This window comes from Hemibagrus wyckioides, linkage group LG24 (assembly GCF_019097595.1).
Source record: "Hemibagrus wyckioides isolate EC202008001 linkage group LG24, SWU_Hwy_1.0, whole genome shotgun sequence".
Taxonomy (NCBI): Eukaryota; Metazoa; Chordata; class Actinopteri; order Siluriformes; family Bagridae; genus Hemibagrus; species Hemibagrus wyckioides.
In genome coordinates this window covers 6,047,251-6,072,840 of record NC_080733.1, presented here as the reverse complement: position 1 = coordinate 6,072,840, position 25,590 = coordinate 6,047,251, and the positions used below count along the sequence as shown (strand labels likewise).

The window sequence follows — 25,590 nt, the reverse complement described above, 5'->3', positions numbered from 1 at the left end:
GAGACATTGAGATGACCTGTATTACGCCCTGGGACACCAGTCCATGAATTGCCATGAAACAAAAACACAACCTTACTGGTGTTTTCCGGGGAGTAGAATAAAGTCTAGTTAAACCTAAAACCAGCGGGGAAAAATTCTCAGTACTTCAAGCTTAGAATGTTTTTTAAATGGACGTATAATTTAAAATGTAGTGGCTCTATTACTCTTGAAATTATTATAAGGGAAATAATACTAGGTTAGATAGATCTCGTCATTAGGTCCATAAAGCATGATGTATTGTGAAGAGCCATTGTTATTAGTCTGTTTGACTGGTCACTTAATTCAAATGGATTTAATCCAAGCCATAATAACTCAAAACGAGTAGATCTATAAATAATGTCAAATTGGAGATCATGTGTTCAATCTGTGGACAATTAATGATTAATAAACAGCCAGAATATTCTTGATGTGGTTAAATTTACTGTACGGTTACACCGTCCCCAGTCTGCTTTAAACACGTGACTGTAAGAGAAAGACATTTCATATTATTATTCAAAACAGTGACCCAGACGTGACACCCGTGACTTCCTGAGTGTACCATTTGTACACGTGTTCTCGATCAAAGCAACTTTTCCCCTCCGCACTGCTCTGTACATCTGAGACGCAATCTTTTGTTTACGCTAATGAAGTGTGTAGAGTGGCACTTCATGTTACAATCACTGGAGAGAGATGCAAATTGCATTGTGTCACTAATTGGTGAGGCCTGGCGTTTGTTAATGAGATTCTGTTAATTAATGCGGGATAGTAGAACTCAATCGCTTGCATATTTTCTGCATAAATTACTGCTAATTGGCGTGTGCATTGACCAGACCCTTAACACAAAGTGTAATCAAGATCCTTTGAGACACATTAGAATGATTTAGGCAAGGACATGCAACTGTTTCAGTACTCAGTGCTCTGCACTATATCATACAACAAATATGAAAAGGAAGTTGTCTTTGGCAGTGAATATTTGATGTCTGATTTGGACAAAAGGGGAAAAAAAGGGGAAAAAAAAGGAATAAAGTGAATATCAGGCGCTGAGATTTTAAAGTCTGGATCACTGTTCAATTAAACATCAAATATTATTCAGTGTGACATCAGGTCTGTTTCTTGCCTTTGAACGGCATAATCAGTTTCTTCATCACTACCAAATGACTGCGTATACTCACAGTGAATAACGCCGAACATTAATCAATATAAAACTACATTCCATCCTGAAGTGCTACAGAGATGATAAACACACTGTGATCAGCTCTCAACCACGACGCTGTGGCAGCTCGGCAGTGGAAATTTCTGTCTGTCATTATGCATGAGTTAATTAAAGCAGTGTGTGTGTGTGTGTGTGTGTGTGTGTGTGTCCTTGGCTAGGCTCATTATGTGATGATTGACAGGAAGAGCGTGTACCTGTAATATCGTGCTGTTTGAAGGCATCACTGTAGACTTGATGCTGATTTGGACAGTGCTTCTTCAGCCACTTACACACATCCTGCTGAGTCCACAAAGCCACCGGTTTGGACAGTTTCACCGTCCCTGACTGGACAAGAGACAAGACACAAGACACAGGTCTGCTTTATTTATATACATTCTCTGTTCACATCCAGACAGACAGACAGACAGACAGACAGACAGATAGATAGATAGATAGATAGAAATTCACATAATACAGCAGTACAAACAGTTAGAAATTCTACACTGAAAAAAAAGAAATATGTGGTCAAAAATATTTCTTATAGTTTACACTAAACTTATTTAGTATATTTGCTTACTACTAGGTGCTGACACTGGATGAGAAAAATTCCATTGGACAAGACATCTGCCTCATCTGACTAATGTCTTTTAAATCAGCACATTGTCTGATTTGTCTATTTTTCAACGGTTTAAAAATTCACTGTATTGTGCTAATGCTAGAGGCATTGTGTTCTTTTGATGTCATTTTCCATCGACTGGGAAACGGCCTATACTTCTGGTTAGTAAAAAAGTGGTCCATTTGAAACGATACTCTCAGCCATTATAAAATCCATACACCAGATGGTAGAGTAGATAACGCATAGTGTAAGCGCATAGTGTATAGTACGTCATATGGGACACAGTTTTAGGAATCAGGAAGTGGCTTACTCTGTACTGTGGATACAAAGTGACTAGTCTGAAAATCTTATCATGTTCACACAATTCTGTCAAGTTTCTTTTGTGTAACTGAGGGCAGGATGGCAAGCTGTTCCTATGATATAGAACATTATGGACAATGCAGATGTGGTAGCTTAACGGTTAAGGTTCTGGACCACTGCTTTAGAAGGTTGTATGAATCCCAGGTCTGCCAAGCTGCCACTGCTGGGCCCCTGAGCAAGGCCCTTAAACCACAATTGCTCAGTTGAATAAAAAAAGAGATAAAAATGTAAGTCGCTCTGGATAAGGGCGTCTTCCAAATGCTGTAAATGTAAATATAAATATCAGTGTCCATGCTGTTTCAAACCTGAAGATCTGAACAGGCATTACAAACCACTTGGAAGAAGAAGGTAAGCAGCAGGAACAAAAGGAATCAGAAGACATCACTGAACGGTCCCATGGAAAAGGACAAAATGTCTTGTCACAATGAAGGACAGATCCCTAATACAGGGTCATCACATTCAGAGACAGACCCTGATGATGTAGAATCGTCTCTTTCTGATTTGAGTGCTGGTGGCTTCGCACAGACGCAGGCTGAATGGTGGAAAGGAAAGCTGGAGCACAAGACAGCAACAGCACTCAGTACACCACAGACCGGTGCACTGAAATTATTTGTACTACATCTACCTGTGCATGCAGTGAGGATATTCCACAATTTATTGATTTCGCTGATGACCTCTGGCGCATGTTTCAGAAATTGTTGAAGCTGCAACTTGATAAAACATCAGGCTGCAACTATAAATGGAAAAACTAGGAATGTGATCAATGTAGCTTATGCAGAAAGACTAGCTATGAGTCTGTTCCCTTCATTACAGGCTGAGGAAACTTTAGAGAAGAGCTGAAATGTTGATTTATAAACCATCTCATACACTGGTGAGTGGAAGCTGGCATAGCTCCTACTGCCTCTTTAGGGAATAAAAGATGCAGTATGCCTAGCGATGTTCTAGACAGCACAAATGCATGCCAAGTGGAAGCAGTTACAGTGACAGGGCGTGGCACATCCTCGCCTGCTAAAGCAAAAGATGGTTGGTTCAAATGTCATTGCTGGAGCTTTGTAAGAACATGCTGCCCCAAACTACCAATTGGTGCCTGGACAGGTCCAAATACTCCCCTCATTCTATCTGAGACAAGAGCAAAACACAGAGATTGCTTTAGGTGCTTGGTATTATGTGGCAGCGTATTATTCCCGCAGAGATGCGTTTCAAAGATGGGGGAAAGAAATAAAAAAAGCTCTGAGATGCAGCAGGAAGCACACTGGTTCTAACACACTGCTGCTGCCCTGAACACAGAGCTGTTTTGTGCCAGAGCAGAGTGTGATAAAGCTTCTAAAAGCATGAAATACCAGAATTGCCGGAGGATCACTGCAGTCATAAAGAAATCACATGGATGGTTCGTCTCCTCTGCAAATAAAGCACTGGTGTCTCACACACAACAGAGACCCCAATCAAACATCGAGATATAAAGCCAAGTAATTTGTGCAACTTGTTATATAGTCAGTGGAAGGTGAAGTGACTAGCTTGAAATAGTATCATTCTATTAGCTGATATTTTGGACCAGTTTAATAATTTATTTTAAGAAAGAAGCTAAATTAGTAAAAAGCCAATCTAAAGCTTAAAATATCCAAACATTATTCTATAATATTCTCTAATAATAACTTGCATTTTATGTATTATTGTATTCTATTGTATTCAATTTATGAGCAATAGGAAAAATGTTAATAAAGTTTATTTTAATCTTATAATAGAAAGTACTACATTTAATATATTTTATCTGCCAAGATCACTTTTTGCAAAAAAAGTAAAGTCAAGCCTACTTCTATTAAATGATGTTCATACACACTGGGCAGCACTAAAAGGAGTGTCCCAGGGTCCCACAGAGCTCATGGTTTATTTTATTTTGATCACTCTGGCTTGAGTCATAGAGTTAATACTTGGGTGATTCTCAGACTCTAAATTATGGCGTTTGTTAGGAAATTTATGACGGCTGTTTGGTAAGAACTTGTTCCGACTTTGCCGCAACTCTTATGGTTGATGTTTAGCAAGCGCAGGATGATCACAAGAATAAAAGATCTCTTAATAATAATAATACAGTTTTCCATAGTACTATAAAAGTACTACAATCAAATTCATAGCAGATTTACGGCTATGATTGTCATCTCGATCCGTCTGACTACCGTCTGATTCCTTGTGGAGATCACACTCCAGCGAGCACGTCGTTAGAGCTCCGGCTTGTTTTCACAGGCGTGCTAATTCAGAAATAACACAGCTGTCAACAGAGCACACCTGTGAGGGCATTTTCCTAATGTGCGCTATGGTGTTGTGCTGCTTACTGATCTGAGACGGGGAAAGAGAGAAATGTGCTTTAAGGAAATGATGCAGTGTATACTCATGGAGCTCCAAAAAAAGTCGCTCGCTCTACAAGGATTTCCTTTTACTTAAAATAACAGCGTGTGAGCACTGTGGGGAAGGGACAGGACGTGGACGCGGAGTGGAAATAGATCATGCTTAGGCACATACACAAATAAATACACTTAGTCACTCAGACATATTGACTGAGATGGATATGGGGACAATTACCACAGACACACACACACACTCAGAGAGTCCTTGTCATAATTACACAATGCAGGTATTTCCATGTTCCTATAGCAACAAAGCCAAATCAGCTTCAAGTCTTTGAATAAATCAGTACCATCTGTCAGACTTCGAGAGCGCTGTCAATAAACCATGATATCAAAGATATGAAGAAAACATTTATTACTAAACATCAATAAGAATATACTTCTTTTTTTCCAGGAATGGAACCGGATACCTATTTGTTTTAACAAGAAAAAGAAAAAAAAAAAACATTGCAAAAACTGTCTGATAAACTGCCTACTTTCTTCAGCATTCAGGTGAATCCTTTATCTCTGGTGCAACCACCTGAAATATTGCTGTTGCTGGGTTTTTCCATGTCAGTGGTTTACTTTCAGAAAGCAGAGAGAGGTGCTCATCTGAAGGAGCCCCACACTGGATCACAGCCAAAAACCCATCCCTTAGAACGGCGATCATTTCGATGAGAGCAGAGCGCCATCGTGTGGTGCACCCGAGCAGTTCACTTTTTGCATTCTCCTATCCATACATCACTGTTAGATTATACCTTCCACTTATGAAATGACTAATTTTATGTATAGAAAGAGCAGCACAAGATGAAATAACGGCAAGCAATGCAAAAACACTCTATAAGATAGGAAGGAGTCTGTAATAATGACTTGATGGAATAATGCACTTTAATGCATGGTAATGCACTGTGTTATGCTCAGAGGTTTGGATCAGCATTGATTTGCTATAAGTGGTAAAGGCTGCATCTCAATCAGCTTCCTAGTTCAGCAGACAGGGCACTGATCAGGTAGCCAGGCCTCTCTCTGTCTCTCTCTCTCTCTCTCTCTCTCTTAATCGCAAAATCATTCCAGTTCACTGGAACTTGCTCACTATGTTCCCTTACTGAAAATGATGTTATAATTTTCTGAAGCTGTTCTGTACAGAAAAAATTGTCAGGTAAACTCTTAGCCAACTTTGTGTGCAAATGTAAGTAGCTTGTAAGCATTGTTGTGGCTCTCATGTTAGCGTGTTCAGTTTGTTTGACTCTAAAGACTAGTGTTTAATGATTTAAGTAGTAGTGATTTAATTGCTTGAAGTAGCATGACAGAAACGCATGTGATTATGCCTACAAATTTAAATGGCGTATAAAACGAAAAATATCTGAGATATTTGAGTTGTTACAGTGACTGGGAATCGGGTCAGCGGCGTCACAATGTGTTGTGAGCCAGCATCCTTACTAGTGCTCGAACACGAGCTCATGTACTTGATGAGCTAGGGAGCTGATTGAGACAGACCCATGGTATTGTATTCCTAGATGTGTTGTTGTATGTTTTACTTAGATACAGGGTGCAATAAAGAATGTCCGTCTCAAGTGAAATGTTCAAATACTCGTAAGTTTACATTTCTATTCTTTATTCAATTCAACTGAAAATAAGAAAGTGAAACAAAATGAAAGGATTTATTGTAATTGTACAGCTGAAATCTTTGCAGTTTATATTTTTTGCATGTTAGTATAATATTTTCTCCTACAGTTAACATACTAAAGCAATAAAACATAAAAATATAATGTTTTCTACTCTAATTAGAGAGAAAGTTGTGATAACGTTGTTGTTGCTGATCTTTCGGTTGCTCTCTACGTGTGTGAGGGGTCGCCACAGCGGACCAACTCGTCTGCACAACAACATGGCACAGATTTTACGTAAAGTAAAGTAATAAAACTAAAGAAAGTGTCGTGTGTGGTGTGCACTGATATTTAATCTTAGTGGCTTGAGATCTGGTGACTGTGATTTCTGTATCATATGACGCATCATTTCCATACTTATCAAGCTATAATGAGTAAACCCTCAGGGGGGTGGAGTCACCGTGGAAGAGACCACTCCCACCAGGATAGGAACGTAGTGTAACTCTACTCTATTTTTACTTCAATTTGTCACCCATCTGTACACGTAGTACATGTAACAGTGGGTAGAGATGTTGTGTGCAACACTGAACAACCACAGCAAATTCTAGTTATAACAGGGTAAAAAGGTCGGAGTCCACTATCGGGACCATTTGTGGAAAATCTAATTTGCAGTTGTTATAGCTCTCAAATGAGATTAGTCATCAACTTATTTAGCCTCAGCACAGAAACTGCACTGTCTGCTACCCGCTCACTCGCATGTTTGTGCCTCAGAGACTGTGCAGAATCTAGTTAGATTACATAATATAACATAATCTGTTTTAAGATTATATCTGGCAACCACGAGTTGTTCTATCTCAGTATTTTCTTTTTAATTTTTTCTTTTCTTTTCTTTTATTTATTTTTTTTTAAATATTAACCTACTATTGACTTTAGGATCTGTGAATAAACATAGCCATGACCTATGGATTTCTAGCTACAGATCAGAGATTTAGTATTAGATTTTAGACTAAGCTTTAATCAAATGAAATAAAAGGACTAAAATTCCTCACCGTTTCCCCAATTTATCGTATCTTCATCCTACTGTTTTTGCCAGTCGTTCCAGTCCACTGGCAGAATGGAAATCGACTTATCAGACATTTTTAATCAGTATAACAAATTAATTCTTTTTCTGGCTGTAAGTCTGATATAAAAATGAGTCAGGACTCTGTTGGTTTTCAGAGTGAGTGTCTCTGATGATAACCTTACGCAGAATTTTAGTGGTTGACGATAACACCTTCAAATTTTAGATCATTATGAAAAAGCACTTGGAGCATCTCAGAGAGCAGAAATGGGTTTGATATCAACATTTACCTTGAAACATTTATGTGAACAAAACAGACAAACTTTTGTATAAATATTTCGACCCTAGTATGCTAGGTAATAATAGAAATACTATGAATTCCTGCAATGTGCTGATTTTCTATTTTCACGTAAGACAGTAACCACCACTGTGAAGTGTGACATGACAAAGACATTCAATGCTGAACATGGACACAACAAAAAAGGCTCAAATTTAATTTTTTGGACTCTGATAAAAAGAAATTCCATCCTTCCTGTATAAAGCTAGAACGCTGCAGGTATTACCCTCTTGTCATGGTGTAGGAAAACCCATAATGCTCCTGTGCACGTGCTGCTCAGGCTCTGTCTCTCACTATATGTAATTTGCAAAAATACAGACTCTTCTCTTAGAGGAGCATCTATTTCCTGTACAGAAATTCATCACACATGCCCAGGAAAGGTGTTCAGGCACTGGTTTAGTTTTTTTCCTACAAAATCTATAGCCTTGTAAGTAGATGATAGATCATAGTGTCAAATCATTCTTATATATAGCCATGGGATATTTATTTTAAAGCACACCTAAGAGAGTAGTCTAGTGCAAGTCCAAGAAAAGCTCCTTCAGCATTAGACAGAGAGGAGGAAGTGAGAGAACCTTTTAGCTCTCAACACCAAAATAAAACAATGCTGAACCGAAGCACTTTTATTGAAGTAGTGATACGGATATAATATGATTTTACATAAACAGTGGAATTATTGGTGTCTACTACTGACCTAAAATCTTTAGGATATATGAATAAAAATAGCCATGACTTACAAATAAACAAACGTGACTGGCACAGATTAAAGCTAGGTTTAGATTAAGGCTTTAACTAAATTAAGGACTTAATTGCCCACCGTTTATCATTTGGAGATTTGTTATCTATTCATTGAGCCCTACCAGTTACCAGTACACTGGTGTTCCAGTCCACCAGTGGAATGGAAATCGATTTATGGGACATTTCCAATCAGTATAAACAAATGAATCATTTTTGGCTGAAACTCTGATATAAAGTGAGTCAGGACTCTGTTGGCTTTCAGTGTGAGAGACGTGTGTATTTCCCTCTTACACAGAATTTTAGTGGTGGAAATAAATGTTTTTTAATTTTAGATATTTATGAACAAGCACTTGGGGCCTCTCAGAGAGCAGAAATAGGTTTGATATCAACATTTACTTTGAAGATAGAAACATTTGTGTGAAGACAAGACGGGCAGATGATAGTGTGCATGATTGTGGTTTCATGTCTCTGGCGTTTACCTTGGAGAGTTCAGATTCAGAGACGGAGCGTTGTGGTGGAGCACAGCGCTGGAAACCAGGACTGTGCTGCTGAAAGCCTGAGCTGTCATCATGCAGTCCTGGACCATGATCTACACACTCCTCTTCCACGTGTGAGCTCGCATCCGCCATACACACCTGGTGATCGATCCCATTCTGACTCAGGTTGCAGTGGACAGCTAGAGAGACCAGGACAACATTATCTAGTCAGATTAACACCATTTTATTACAAACATTTGGTATCATGGTATTACGTTTACACGTAGCATGTTTCCCTGTCAAAACCTTTAAAACCGTGAACAGGGTCAAATTTTGCTTCTTCTGGATTTTAGTACATGAACCAATTAATACCAAATTTAGTTTCTCAAACTCATTGTGGGGCGCTCTAAAGTATTATCTCCGTGGATTTGTTGTTGCAAATCTGTGTCACTGAAAATTTGAACATCTAGGTCATTAAGGTTATCTATAGAAAAGCTCAGTATCACCTTGCTGATGTCGTACTATTCAGAAGCACTAGGTGGCACCACAGCACATGTCTATGAGTAAATGCCTAGGTTATGATATTTACTCATTAGAGAAAAAAAATGCAAAATGAGATAAAAAAAAAAAAAAAAACCAACTGATGACCAGCAATCATCAGCAAAATCTCTGCATCAGATATACTACACATTTTTTTCCTTCCTGCTTTTCCATAATTTGGATGCAATCATTTTCTTTTGTTCTGCTTTCCTGTCCCTCATGGGCCTTTATTATTTACTATCATCCATCCATCCATCCATTATCTATACCTGCTTATTCCTAATTAGGGTCACGGGGGTCTGCTGGAGCCTATCCCAGCACACATGGGGCGAAAGGCAGGGGTACACCCTGGACAGGTCTCCAGTCCATCACAGGGCCGCATATAGACAGACAACCACACACACACACTTATTTACTATCAATACATTCAAATTTAATAGCAAGACAATAGAGCATTCAGCCCGAATTGTAATATTTTTCAGCCTTTTAGTCTGATTAATGGCATATGAGAATTCTTTCTGTAATCCTACATGAGATTTATCAGCCAGCCGTATTAATGTTTCTAGGTTATTCAGTCACCTCTACAAATACAGGTTTCATTGGAGTAAGAAAGATGATAAGCATAATCTTACACTAAAATATATTAAAAGAAATTAAAGAACAGTTATATCTCTTCATTTTTTTTTTTTGTATTTGTAGACTAGCAGCATGTTTTTATTGTTCTGGAGGCAGCTAAGGCGTAGCGCAATCCCACAGCATCATACTGTAGATGAACAAATAGGTTTTCACTTTGATCAGGGACTCGCTCAAGCTGAAACAGCTCTGTGTCTGTAACAATAGTGTCCAACACTTGATATACAGCATTATAGCCAAAATAACAGTCTGTGGACCACTGAAATATAATGTCACTGTGCATGAGATTCACCACACAAAAATATCACTGTTTATACAGTCAGGCCTTGACATAATGGAGTCATTGGAGTAAATAAAGAACCTCAAAGAAATACCAATGCTTTTAATCGGTTATCCATGACTTCCTGTTCGCATTAGGATATAAATATAAGGTGACACACAGGACCTTTAACCATTCATTAACATGTGAAGGACTAAAGAATAACACGATGAAATGAGACAAAGGAGCTTCATACCATAATGAACAGTTTGAACACAGCCAGAGCTGTAATAAACCTGACTGGAAGAGGGAGGATGATGGTTAGAGTTTCTCCCGAAATCCTGGCTGGAGGTTTGCAGCATTTTGGGGTCTCCGAATCTCTAAGACTATAATTAGCCACCACCTCTATTTCACAAACTACAGTCAGAATGTGTGGATCTCAGCAAAATCACAGTTTAGTGAGGTGGAAACACTGCAGAAATGTGACGTACTTTATCTGTCACATGTACTGCACCAGTCATTTCTAATCCTGGTTATGCTTTACATCCTTAAACTGCTCTGATTCAAGGCAGGTTAATGTTATTGAGGTAAATATTATAGTTTACAGTGGCAGTCTCTCTCTCTCTCTCTCTCTCTCTCTCTCTCTCTCTCTCTCTCTCCTTTGCCCTTTCTCATACTCTCTCTCTCTCTCTCTCTCTCTCCTTTGCCCTTTCTCATACTCTCTCTCTCTCTCTCTCTCTCTCTCTCTCTCTCTCTCTCACTCCTTTGCCCTTTCTCATACTCTCTCTCTCTCAATCTCTCTCACTTGCTATCTTTCCCTCTCTTGACCTTTCTCACTCATTCCCTTTCTCGACCTCTCATTCGCTCTCTCTCCTTCTCTTGCTCTTTTTTACTCTCTGTCTCTCTCTAGATCTTTCTTTCTCCCTCTCTATCTCAATCTTTCTCACTCGCTCTCTTTCCCTCTCTCTCAATCTTTCTCACTCACTCCCCCCCACCCTCTCTCGACCTTTCTCCCTATCTCTCTTGACCCTCGTGCTTCGGTGCCCTATATGAAATATTTCCCCTCAAAGGTATTATTTTGATGCTACATCCATGTATCATACCCAGAATTTTCTAAATAGAGATAAATAGAGTTCATTTCTAACCCCAACCCTAGTTTATTAATTTATTATTAGACTAATAATAATTACACCATTTAGTCAATAAAATATGACTAATACTGTACGCTGTGTTACTATATTACTAACACACTATATCACTTGTTCTACATTTGCCATTTTTCACCTCACACTTTCTGTACCTCAGGGCCTGCTTTACTGGAGGATTTTTTGTGCAGTTGTCTCAAACAGAAAAAAGATGTTTTGTGTGTTTGTGCAAAACTAAAAGCAGAGCAGGTGAAAGAAGAAAACCTCCCGCTGTTCGTCTTGTGTCACTGACACATTGTTATCCCTGCTGAAAAAAACGAAAAAGATACCACAGCAGTCACCCGTCTGCTCTGTGATTCGGGAAAAAGCAGGCATTAAAATGCCGTGTAGCCTGAAGCTAACACGAGGTACATCAGCTAACATTACCGCGATCAGTCTACACTGCTGTATCTAACAAGCTGATCTGCCTAGCAACGCTCATAAAACTCTTCTCATAAACACTGACGTGTATCATATGTTCTTGCATAAACTCAACCTTTTAGATCATAGCCATGTCAGATTTGTATTACAGAAGACTGAATTATTTACACAACCAGCATCAACTCAACATTACAAAATAGTTGTTTTCACGTAGAAATAAATAGTTGTTTTCAAGTGATTATAAGCAAAATAGTTATTTTCACGTGACATAGACATAAGATAGATGTTTTCACGTGATATAGTCATAACAAAATATTTGTTTTCATGCGATATGAACACAATAGTTATTTTCACGTGATATAGACATAACAAAACAGATGTTTTCACGTGATATAAACAAAATAGTTTTCACGTGATATAGTCACAACAAAATTGTTTTCACATGATATATAAACAAAATATTTTTTAAAGTGAAAGTCATAACAAAATAGATGTTTTCACGTGATATAGACTTAACAAAATAGTTGTTTTCACGTGACACAGACATAAAATAGTTGCTTTCACGTGATATAAACAAAATATTTGTTTTCACGTGGTCTAGACATAAAATAGATGTTTTCACATGATTTAAACAAAATAGCTGTTTTCAAAGTGATATATAAACAAAGTAGTTGATATGTGATCTAGACATAAAATAGTTGTTTTCACGTGGTCTAGACATAAAATATTTTTGCTCATGATCATGACTTTTCTGTGTACTGGCAGCATGTTTTTATTGCTCTGGAGAAGCAAAATGCAGCATCATGGATGAACAAATTGGTTTTACTTTGATCAGGGAGTCGCTCAAGCTGAAATAGCTCTGCGTCTGTCAGTGACTGACAGTTTCTACATTAGTGTCTAACACTTGAGATAGAGGCTGTCAGGTCTACAACTTTATCGCCGAAGAAAATATAGCGACCCTGAAGGTGTAGTCAGTTTCCTTGGCAGCTGATAGCGAAGACAACAAAGTGGATGAAGCATAAGCAGCATTCACATGGTGTAAGATTTTGTTGTGATAAAATTACAGTGTAAGCTTTTAGCTATATCAGGAAAATTGCAAGAAAACATGTTTGTCCTACAGCTCCAGGGTTGTGGGTTCGACTTCTACCTCTGCCCTGTGAGTATGCGGATTTGGATGTTCTCCCCGTACTTCAGGGGTTTCCTCCAGGTACATCAGTTTCCTCCCAGAGTTCAAAGACATGCATTTTAGGCTGATTGGCATCTTTCAGTTGTGTGTGATTACTCCCTGTGATGTACTGGCACCCCGTCCCCCACCATAAGAATAATACTGGTTTGCAGTAATAAAGTTAATAACATAAGGACAATTTTAAAGCATTTATGAGACTTTAAGAATCAAATCTAAGAAATAACACAAAAATAATCCCTAATAAAATAAAAGTGTTACCCTCCATGTTGTCTGAAGGTGTCATTCGAGAAGCAACTGAGACACAAGGCAGCCTGAAGTAGAAAGAAAAGCTCCCTGAGCAGCCAGAACACCAAAACAATGAGATTTTGCCTGAGAGAAGGACCATGACATTCATCCTGACGTTAAAGAGCCAAGCTAGCATGCATTCTAAACCAAGGTACAGAGATAATACGACACATGGTCATTTAAGGCCTGGAATATGAGGAGAGGAGTTTTGAATTCGATTCTTATTGCAACAGGAAGCCAGCAGACTGGCCTCAGTAAAGGGGTCCCATGAGAATGAGAGGTAAGCGTCAGCATTCTGAATGATCTGTAGATCAGAAACAGTATATCAACCTGAGAATGACCTGAAATGACTACGTACGGGAATTCTTTCTTTTTTATTTGCCAAATATACCTCTATCTCGGACATATCCTCTATTAAATCAAGATTCAAATCCAAATACAGTAATGGAGAATTTTGATCTGACAGAGGTGTAATCAAAACCCCTGACTTATACTGAAAATACTGAGTCTTTAATACAAAAGTCCAAGGATTTTTTTGTGATTTTTTTTCTGTGTATTTGTTCTAGTTTCTCTTCACATTAGCTTCTGTGCTACTGTCGTATTATTGTGTCATACAAATTCAGCTGTGTTTGAAACACACAAAGAAAGGCCTTTTAGTATTCAGGTGCACACTAGAATCGTCAGTCTAGGTCAGGCATGGTGAGAAAATCTAAAAACATACTGAACTGTGCTGGACACAGACACACACACACACAACTGAAAACTGCTCTCAACAGAGAACTACTGTGCTGGACACACACACATACACACACACAAAAATTGTCCTGTTTGCATGCATGTCACTTCACATGACACTTTACACTTTATATCAATCCTGTTTACATGTTAACTTTAATATCTGCACTCGCTGTCAACACTAATCTTTTACACAGAGTCGGTCTACATGTTGTTTGTCTGCACTGTCTTGTCTTGTCATCCTGTGCACTTCTGTTGTATGTCTAGTTTTTACTAAAGATTTCACCTTAAGTATAGTTTAGCTTTATCTCTACTGTATGTTTAGCTCAATGTTTGTCTGCGTCACTGTACTTTGTCTTTGTTATGTGTAGCACCTTTGGTCTAGGAGGAACGCTGTTTCATTTCAGTGTACTGCATCAGCTATATGGTTGAAGTGACAATAAAGCTTCTTTGACTTTGACTTGACTTATGGAGGTGGGGTCATCTTGTAAGAGACCCCACCCACCTAGATAGAAATGTTTAATCATAGTATGAAGTTGATCAGTCAGAACAACATTTGATTTGGAGTGATGCTTCACTTTAACCAGACAAATAGACAAACCTTGCCAAGAAAAAGCCTCACACTGCACTACAGTAATTATTATTTCCCTGTAATTTCAACAATTCCTTCAATTTTTGCCCATTACTCTTCTGCAATCCTAAAAAAAAATGCTGTATGGACCACCTATATTATTTCTGCTATCTGTCTTATATGTTTACATCTGAACATTTTACTCGTGCACTTTACTCAATACTTAGTATTTCCCTGGAGGAAGGTTGTGTACTTTACTGTGTACTGCACCAGTTTTAAATGGTTGAAATGATAATAAAAGCTTCTTGACTTGATTTATCTCTTGTCTGAATGTGTCGTGTGTCATTTCGAACACGTCAACAAAACACAGGGTTCTTTCCCTTCCCCTTATTGTTGATATCAAGGAAAAGCCCAACCAACCGAAGAGATAACTACATCATTAATGGTAACTGCATGACAATTAATTATCAGCCTAAATTTTATAAGCCTACTTTTATCTTTCATAATCTCTCCCCGCTCCCGTGAGTCATCAAGCCTATGGTGCTGAATGCAATGTGCTCATGTTTTTCATCTCTGTTGTCTAGGACTGTCTCCAGCACTGTTCTGTCGTTGGTTTGTTACCTTACAGCATAGGTGTCAACCCGTATCCACAAAGGGCCGGTGTAGGTGCAGGTTTTCATTCCAACCACAGGAGACACACCTGATTCCACCTGTTTAATCAACTGATCATGGCATTCAGTAGACTCAGGTGTGGCTTCTGCTCAGTTGGAATGAAAACCTGGACCCACACCGGCCCTTTGTGGATACGGTTTGACACCTATGCCTTACAGTGTTTACCTGTTTCTTATTTATTGTCGTTAAACTCAAGCCGTTTCCTATTCCACATTTCTGGATTATCTTTATTTAACTCTGCCTGTGTTGTGTTGTGACACTGGTTATGGTGATGACTTGTGTGTTGTCCTTTATAAATCTCAAACTAGGTTTGCAAACCTGTGTCCTGCCTCTCGTCATTTTACACATAACACATAAGACACAGGTGTAGCTTCTGCCTTCATTCAAATTAAGCAACAAATCTGCCTACTCACAAATCTCTATCTCTCTCTCTCTCTCTTTTTACAAATAATCTGCTCTTGATTAATTACTACAGCCTTAATAGACGACAATATTCCCCAAATCTGTTTCAAAATGATGCTCCCTAGAAAATTTGATGCTGTCTGCACAGAGCTTCATCAGTTTTCAATCAATCATATTAAAAGGCCGTGATCATAAAGCTTAAAGCACCGAATAAGCTTAGACACAAGGTCAAACATCTAATTCCCAATGCCACTCAAACCAGTCAAATGAAGTGTCTAATCCATACACAGCGCATTACGGGATTATTCTCCAGCCACGTCCCTGACACACGAAGCGCTAAACAAATGAAAAATGACACTGCTGGTTGTGAAATCAGAACTGTGCGGCTTAGCTTGTTTTGCTAGGGATTACAAGAATCCTGGTCTGGAATTAAAAACCCTTAGTAAATAACAGAGCAAAGCACTTCCTCCACAGACAGAAAGACAGACAGACAGACAGACAGGAAGGAAGAGAAGGGGAGAATTTACGGCATCTGGGATGTGGTAGCTTAGTGGTTAATGTGTTGGATTACTGATTAGAATGTTTGAATCCCAGGTCCACCAAGCTGCCACCTCTGGGCCCTTGAGAAAGGCCCTTGAGCCTCAGTTGTTCAGTTGTATAAAATGTAAGTCACTCTGGATAAGGGCGTCAGCCAAAATGCCAGAAAAGTAAATGTAAAATCTAGTGGAGTAGTGGACTGGCAACCTATTGTTAGTCATGTGCAAACACGTTTCATAAGTTACTACACGCTTGATTGGCTGCACTCCTTGCAGGAAGCTGGAATGAGATCTCTGAAATCTTTCTTTTCCGGAAAACACAATCACTGTGCAAATTTCAATGATACTGTACGTCATGACACCCTCGTCCAATTCATCAGCAGCTGAAATCATTATGTAAAGTGCCAATGAACGAAGGCCAAAATGACCTGAATAGTAACTTTATCAGGATAAATCAAATATTAAGGCTTTGTTCGTCTAGAATAAATTCTTAGTCTAAGAGCCATTTGCTTGCATAATTCGTCTTCCTGCTGTAGTGAATCGAGCCCATGAAATTTACACTTATGAACCGCTGTTATTAAAACCTGTTATGACATGCGACGTATTGAGACAATTTTCTGATTTCTAACATCCAGTATGACATTCAGAGCTGTTATAATTAAGCACAGTCATAATCACAAGATCACACTACGTGCCCAGATGTCCACAGGCCCATCGTCACATTTTGTCTAGCTAATTCATGGACTGGATTAGATCATTTTTATAAATCCGCTCGTCCTTGTGAATACAACGTCTCTTTATATTCAGCAAAGTGTTTCAATATAATGTCGGTGAATTAAATGAAGACTTCTTTGGAGAAATGTTTTCCCCTGATATATCTGCTCTGTATTGGTGACACACACATCTGCAGTGAGACAGCCTTTTAAACAAAGGCAACTTAGCATGCACAGCACAAAGCGCTTATCTCTCTCAGACCCTGCTGCCTCCTTCTCCTTCTCTTCTTCCTTCTTGCTTTCTCACCACGTCTCTCCATCCATGAAGCAGAGAAACTCACCATCCACCTAATGTTCACCCGCTCTACAATTGAAATAAATTATGCATCTGGCTGAGCTATTCTTGGGGTGATGAGGGAGAGAGAGAATGAAAGAAGGGGGCAAAAGAGAAACAAGGAAAGGAGGCAACTGGAACATGTATCAGTATGTGATTTTCAAAAGACCGTCTTCTTTCTGCAGTGCATTAGAGTGCGTCTTCGGCACTGATGATCAGGGGTGATTTTGAGAACGGTTCGTTTTACATCATCTTCTAAAGATAGCTCGGAATATTTTTTTTGCCCTCGCTTGTCTGACATGCGCAGTGAGACGAGAGGCGCATCACTGAGCTCCCCAGCCCTCCTCCTTCTGCCTCATTCCCAGGTCAAACAAGAAGGAGAAGACGAAAAAGAACACCACTTAATGAACACCGTATCGATTCTGCTATTCAGCGGTTGCAGGACACATAGTGCGAACAGAATTAGCCTCCTTAACGCAATCAGTGAAACTGATAGGCTGTGTAGATCTTCCTTTGGATCTGTGGGGTTGGTGAATTCGAGTAGGCAGAGCTTGTGAGGAGTACATAATCAGATGTGAAGCTGGGTTCGATGCGGAACTGGGCTGTCAATGCAAGTTTGTGACCTACAGTAAACATTCAGGCGAAGGCTTCACTATCTGTAGAATCACCTAAGAAGAGGAATAGGCGTGATGAAAGTGTAATAAGCACAGGACTTATCCACAGTGAGGTGGATGATAGAGGGAGCAAGAGATAGTGTATAACGATAAGAGGAAAATATAAGCTGGGACTGTTTCGGAAAATAGAAACAGCCAATTCAAGTGGAAGCAATGACGTGCACATCATCAACAAACGGATCAAACACACATCTTTCCCACAATGCAACAGGAAATACAATGCAACTATCTTCATTTGTGTCTGCTTAGTGCTCTGAATTCCTGAATGCTGCAACGTATGAAATCTTAGCAAGTCCCGAATCTAAACAAAAGTATATCCTATAAAAAGTTTACAAGAAAACAAATCCAAGATTATTTCTATGAATATTTTACTATTGATCTTTTTTTTTTTCCACTAAATCTAATTTAGTCTAATGCTAATTCTAAGCATTCATTTCTAGAAAGAAATGATCTGCAAAAATAAGAACATTTAAACCTTAGAAACAGTAAAATATGCCTAGAAATGATTAATCCTAATTAAGTTTGTAATTTTAAAATGTGAATAATTTAAAGATTTAACTTGCTAAGACGTAAAAGAATTTTTGCACTGTGCCTGTATTCAGATTTCAAAACCTTCCTCAACCTCGAATTCATCATTTGCCTCAGCTAGAGCTGTGAGCTTTCATTTTCTTTGAATCGATTAGTGCATTTGGACTTTTGCTGTATATTTTCTAACAAAAAATATAGTGTCCCAAAATTGAATGAACCTGCAAGCTATTTTACTAAGAGTGAATGCATGAATGAATGAATGAATGAATGAATGAATGAATGAACGCTGCTTCCACAAGCTCCATATCTGAAAATAAAAATTCAGGCAGCTTTGTTGTCATATCCTACAGGATCCCCAGTCTTGATGCACTGATCTCTATTGTGAACCGGATGCCCTGTGAACCTTTCTGACAAGGTTTCATAGCTGTATATGCTGAGAATACATTATCTGTTCATTCTGAATAATGTATTTGGATTCTGTTACATCCCTAACACAGACCGTTTAGCTATTGGAAATAATCCAGCTTTCCTTACTCAAAGTGTGAATGAAACTGGCTTAATGAACAACCCTGTAAATTTGGATTGCTCGCATTTCTCATTTCTGGCCAAAGTCTACTCCAAGTGGCTATTCGAGTCTACGGCAGGAGCCAAGATTCTCTTTCCTTCCCATCCATCTTTCATCCATACAATTCTCCAAATAGACACTAATACAAGCTGAATCCATGACCTCTTCTGATTTCAAGTAGTGATCAGTCTCCCATTTGTCACAAGAGAAAATGTAAACAGTTTCTTTTGCCATGTGTACGGTTTAATTCAATAGAGCTTTTTAAGCCCCAGAGAGCAGCTTTCCTGTCAGCAGGGGTTCCTTGTTACACGCTTACTAAAGTTCTAATTGAGCTCTTTGAAGACTAGAAAGGAGACCGAGAGAAAGAGAGAACTAATGATGCCATATCTGATGCCAAGCGCACTCGCACTCTCTCTCTCTCTCTCTCTCTCTCTGAAGGGGTTGTCTCAGATGAAGGGGTTGTCACAGTCTAATGAAGTAGGTCAACTTCACTTCAGCACTGTTTAAGGATTCAGAACTTTTTTTTTTTCCCTTGAAACGAATGTGATGGTACCCCACATTATGTCTAAACTAGATTTCAAAGCAGAGCAGGTCACTCTGTACATCTCAGGCCGTGGGAACTGGTGATAGGATTTACTCTTTTTGGCCTCTTTTTCACTTTAGACCCAAATGATTCAGAGAATAAAGAGTGATGTTTCATTAAGACTCACTTCCAGTTTCAACATTACAGTTTTCATATGATTCATTAGGTCAGGATAAGTCCAGTGGTGATGACTGATTTAAGGTCTGCCATATTAAACTGGCTGTCATCTTGAATCTTGGATCTAATCCTCCAACACATTTGGCTGTGTCATCAAATTTGAATCAGAGTATCTTGAGACCAGGACTTACAAATATTACAGAAGGATCTGATTTATAATCGTAGCCAGTAACTGATACTACATTTGATGACAGGGTGACCAAGCAGGAAGTGAGCCTTTGCCTCAGTAATAATTTATGGCTTTCAGATGATTGTAAAAGTTTGAAGGCTTAAAACCAACCAACAAGTGCTATAATTAAAATACAAACGAAATTGAAAACCCTGAAACCTCTACCTCCTAAAAGAAAACAATCCATCCAGCAAAACATGGTTTCATCAGGATCAAGTTCTACAACGGCAGAGTCTATTGCAAAATTCTTTGACCTCTCAAATGCTTCTTGAGGTTGTACTGAATAACAGTGACGCCTCACCCAGTATCTTTTACTCACTCATTTAATGTATCTTGCCAGCATGACTCAAAGGAATACTGAAGATGTGGTCATAGCCAGTCAGAGTCTTTTAGGATCTATTTCCACATGTGACACGGTTTGCAATCTTCATAATGATGATACTTAAATGATAGACTAGTCAGCCTACCATTAAAATAAGATGAAATTATAAACTACTCTTAAATATATTTCCCACTGTTAATCAACCATATTCAAGGATATTTGTTTCTCTTTGTCGATATTTTATTTTTGTCAGATTTCACTTGTGACATTCTGTACAGGCTTTTTGCTTAGATGACAAAAAGCCAAACAAAAAGCCATTAGACTCAGAAAAGGGTTTAATGCCATTTTTTAGGTGTTCTTGTGAAGCTCACTCTCTCTCTCTCCCTCTCTCTCTCTCTCTCTCTCACATATAGTACATGCATAATGGTGTCAAAAGCGAAAGATAATCTAACAAAAATCACAAAATAAAAACATTATAGTGTCACAAAACACAGCTCAGTCTTCACAACACCAGCACACTGATGAGGCACGTGACCATTAAAAATAAAATGACGATGAGTGAAATATACTAAACGATTGACATTACAGCCTCATATTACATTTCATTCAAGACGCTTGATATTTCTTCGATGTAAAATAACATACAACGAATACAAAAAAGGTCTAGACACCCCTGCTAAATGGCAGGTTTTTGAGAGGCAAAATGAATGAATGAATGAATGAATGAATGAATGAATGAATGAATAAATAAATAAATAAATAAATAAATAATGCCAGAAGATTTTCCACCCTCATTGTGAGAATACAGCGAATAAAAAAAAAAGAGTAAAAGAATAATCAGAAACATTTTATGGATTTAACCTGGATGCATAAATATATGCACCCTTTCTTCTGGTTTTGATGTTTCTGTAGTAGACTGTGTTTACGTATATTCTAAAACTTTTTGTCCATAGGCAACTGCTGGCACACAAAACAGCCATAGTAGCTAGTTTTATATATTTTACACAACCAAACCCACACACACACATAAATGCACAAACACACACACTTTATCTATATAGGATATACAGGACTGTTCCTGGGCAGGTTGGGACCAGGTCCCTAAAAATAGCTGGATTTATCTGCTCTTGAGTTCTAAGAATGTTTTCTTTACTTCTGCAGGTCCTACTTTTCCCCTGGGGAGTAAGTGTTAAGGAGAAAATCTAATCAGTATAGGCTTTAGGGCTTAGTATCAGGATATGCAGACACAGGTTTCAAAAAGTGTACACTATTTGCATCAAATATTCCATAACGGTGAACTCAAATCGTCTGAACGGGAAATTTTTACATCACAACATCCGTAATTATTAGAACTACAAGGACATAATTTTCAGTATATACTTCTAATTCAAATTCCTGAAGCTCTAATACCTGAAGGGAGTTCAAATGAAAGAGAATAACAAGATTCAGTATAAACCACATACAAGCCAAACACAGACAAAGGAAAGGAGGAGCTATAAATATTCCAGCAAGATAAAATACAACCTTGTTGACTAAGGAAGTGGACCTGGACCTTGAAGTTACGGCAAAAATATATGATGTGATGTGACCTGACCAAGAGAGGCTGTAAATCTAGGAAACATCCTCCCATCATCTCCTTTCCAACCGCAAAAGCCAAAAAGAAATCTGTACAAGTCGATTTTCAGCCCATTTTGGTTTAGTTTTATTAAATGCACATTTTCTCATCAAGAAATGTGAATGCAGACAAATAATTAACTTGGAAAACGGATTTCTTTTACAAGGTTGGAACATGGTAAGACCACACTGACGATACAGCTTTAAAATCTGAAATCTTGAGCATTTAGTTTTTTAGTTCTGCATTAACTAATTTTAGACTGACATTGCATTTGACTAACCACCGACCATTGACCCTTACTATTGGAGATTATCTCATTTATTCATACAGCTTTACAAAAAATCCTTGACACTGATTATCTCATTAAAATGGCTCAAGTACAGGAGGGGTATATATTAGGCAGCAAGTGAGCAGTCAGTTCTTGAAGTTGTTGTATTGCAAGCAAGAAAAATGAGGAAGTGTAAGGATCTAAGCGACTTCTACCAGTTGTGATGGCTAGACAGACAGACAGAGTCTAGCCATCGCCACAGCAGCAGGTGTGGTGTTCCTGGTATGAACTGGTTAGTACCTAATAAAACTGGACCGATCCCACAGAAGAGCTACTGTAGCACAAACTGTTGAAATAGTTAACATTGACTATGATAGAAAAGTGTCAGATAGTCAGAGTGCCCATGCTGACCCCTGAACACCACCGAAAGCACCTATAATGGGCAAGTGAGCATCAGAACTAGGCCATAGAGCAATGGAAGAAGGTGGTTGATATATATTAAATATATCTTGGCATGTTTTGTGATGTCTTTTTTATATGACCTTAACTTATGACCACAATATCCTTTAAGACCAAGGAATTCTTTGATTGAATAAACAATGTGTCGAGCACAGACAATCCGTTACAAGCCCACCTGCCACCACCTCTGTTAACACCTTTTATGTCCATCGTTAATGCCATTTGTTACCCATGGACAAGGCTTTTTGTCATTAGCCCACCTGTAGTAACCTCTGCAACCATCTCTGTTGACGCCAATTTGTTACCCATGGATATTGCACATACAGTAGATAATGACAAAGACCACGTCTTTAGTTTGTATAAATACTCCCTGTTGGTCTCAATAATCTCTGAAAAGCATTGCTGCTCAGAACCCAGACTCTTTGTGGTTCTTTTGGCACTGCTTTTACCTGATAGAGTGGCAGACAGCGCAAAATTCTATCAGTGGCCTGGTCTGATGAATCATGATTTCTTTTCAATCATGTGGATGGCTGGTTGTATGTGTGGCATTTACCTGAGGAATAGATGGCTTCAGGATGCACTATGGGAAGAAGGCAAGCCAGCAGAGGCAGTTTGATGCTCTGGGCAATGTTCTGCTGGGACCTTGGGTGCTGGCATTAATGTTACTTTGACACGTACCACCTACCTAAACATTGTTTCAGACCTATCACACACCTTTACGGCAACAATATTCCCTAATGTTGGTGTCCTCTGTCAGCAGGATAATGCACCTGTTACACTGCAAACAATGTTCAGAACTGGTTTGAGGAATATGACAAACATCCAAAATTTCAAAGATCTCAATCTGAGAATCTATAGGAAGTGTTAGACAAACAAGTCAGATCTATAGAGGCCTCAGCTTATAACTTACAGGAAGTAAAGAATCAATGTCTTGCTAATGTGATATATACTAGAATTTATCTGTGTATTGTGCTCCTACCAGCTCAGTGTATCCCAGTGTATACATAGAAAGCACTGGAGGTTGTTCAAATTGCAACCTTCAAGCGCTTCTGAAGGTTGTGTGTAAAATAGGCTGTCCCACTATCCCACTGGCAGAGAGTTGAAGACTGAGACCTGACAGCTCTAGTTAAGGTACAATTTGTAGACAATACAAGTAAAAATAAGCTTGTCTGTTGCTATCAGATGTCTAAGATGCACTATTGATTTTGATAAAGAAAGAGTGCTTCTACGGTACATTCTGTGGTACATTCTCAGGAAACCTGTGAGGTCTGAATCACACTGTTGCTGTAAAGCCAGGAGTCTACACCAATACTTAAATTAGAGCTGTTCAATAGATTGCCTTCACTGACAGTGCTGACAGAACTAAACTCACTAAACTGCAGACCCACAGCTCTATTAACAATCGACGTTCAGTCTCGATATGAATCACTGACAACGCATCGATAGCTGGATAACAGTCCAAATGATCTCCTTTTATATACATGGTATCCAGACAGAATGGTAGACAACCTCATACTTTTTTTCATTCAGGAAAATCACTGCGACATCCATAAGCATTTTTCTTCATTACTCTAATAGACAATTCTGGGGTGATTCATCACAGCTCTTCTTTGCAGATACCACAGCACAGCAGCTGGAACTCTCTAAAATGCTAATCAGAACTAAAATTAGCTTGTCTCCTTACCCTGAGCCAAAAGCACAAGCACCTCAGTATAAATAGAGCTGGGACGGGTATAAATAGGTGCATTCTGCAAACATGTTGCTGATCCAGCTTTAATTAGTCTGATCTACCAGGCTTAAAGATGAGAACATTCCTGGATCAGGCCTTAAATAACAAAAAGTCTAACAATAATTACAGTTTACTTGGCAGTTCCAGCTGTGCTTTGATGATAAACTACTAGGTGACTATGTTACCTGTATTTCTATCCACCTTGACAGCTGGTTCAAGCTGACAGAAGGACTCATGGCAAATAATCAGTCTTTACAGTTGTAGTGAGCAGAAAAGCATTTCAGAAAGCACAACCTTGAGGTGGATGAGCTACAACAGCAGAAGGTCATGTCGGTTTCCACTTCCGTCAGTCAGGCTACATTGGGTACAGGATTGAAGGCTGGTGAAATGTCCAGGACATTCTCCTGAAGCCAGAAATTCAATCCCAAATACGACAAATAAAAAAAAAAAAACATGCCACTTAAACGCTATGATATGTAGCAGGAGCTTACAGCATGAACAAAATGTGATATTATGACTATATTGTAATCATAAAAAGAGCAATTTATTGTACAGTGTATGAAAATAGATGTGACCTGGATGTGAAATGCATACTTTTTTGGAACATGTGACTGGTGTACCCAATCAGAAGTGGTACCCATGCCAGCTTTATATGTTCTGAGGTTGTTCAGGATGCTCACAATACCAAAGACTTTTTCTCCCACACAATCAAACATGTAGGCTTGTGAATTAACGAAGGCCATTATCGGGATGACAGTTAACAAGCTATGTATTGTGCTCCCTTTAGTCAGTCACATGTGAATAGAAAATATGTCAGCAACATTGTGTGTTGGGGAAAATGGCAACACTGTAGGACATCCTTTATTGGTTAAATGACTCACTGGCGCAGCTGGAACAAAGAAAACGAGGAACAATAAACTCCAAAAGAACTGCAGCGTGGAAACATCTTTGCCTTTTTATATTTATAGTCTAATACTTTATAGTTATCACAGTATGCGAATATGAAAACAGTATTAACTGTAGTCACCGCTCATTTTCTCGGCCTTTTCTGTGGCTTTGTTGTAGAAACAGTGAATAGAAAAGTTGAATAAACAACATGAAAACAACCCATAGCAGGTATGTCACAAGGAAACATCTGTCATTAGCATAAGGAAAAAAAAACAACTGAGAAGAATTTGGCTGAACAGGAACAAACTTTTTTCTTCAATTTTTCCAATTGTTTCAACTAGAAATACTTGGAAGTGGTGTGAAGAACCTGTGAGTCAAGCCGCAGAACCTCAGAGATCACGCTGTAGTC

The 25,590-nt window shown here is 38.7% G+C and overlaps 1 protein-coding gene across 3 annotated transcripts in view; it reads right to left on the bottom strand.

Annotated features, from left to right (window-relative positions):
• samd12 (sterile alpha motif domain containing 12) overlaps positions 1–25,590 on the bottom strand; it is a 116,832-nt gene that overhangs the window by 85,951 nt on the left and 5,291 nt on the right. For all 3 annotated transcript variants that reach the window (XM_058377133.1, XM_058377132.1, XM_058377131.1), the window contains exons 2-3: positions 8,777–8,973; positions 1,426–1,555 (exon numbers count right to left, since the gene is read on the bottom strand). In XM_058377133.1, coding sequence (XP_058233116.1) covers positions 1,426–1,555; positions 8,777–8,973 — 327 coding nt within the window. The remainder of the gene's footprint in view (positions 1–1,425; positions 1,556–8,776; positions 8,974–25,590) is intronic.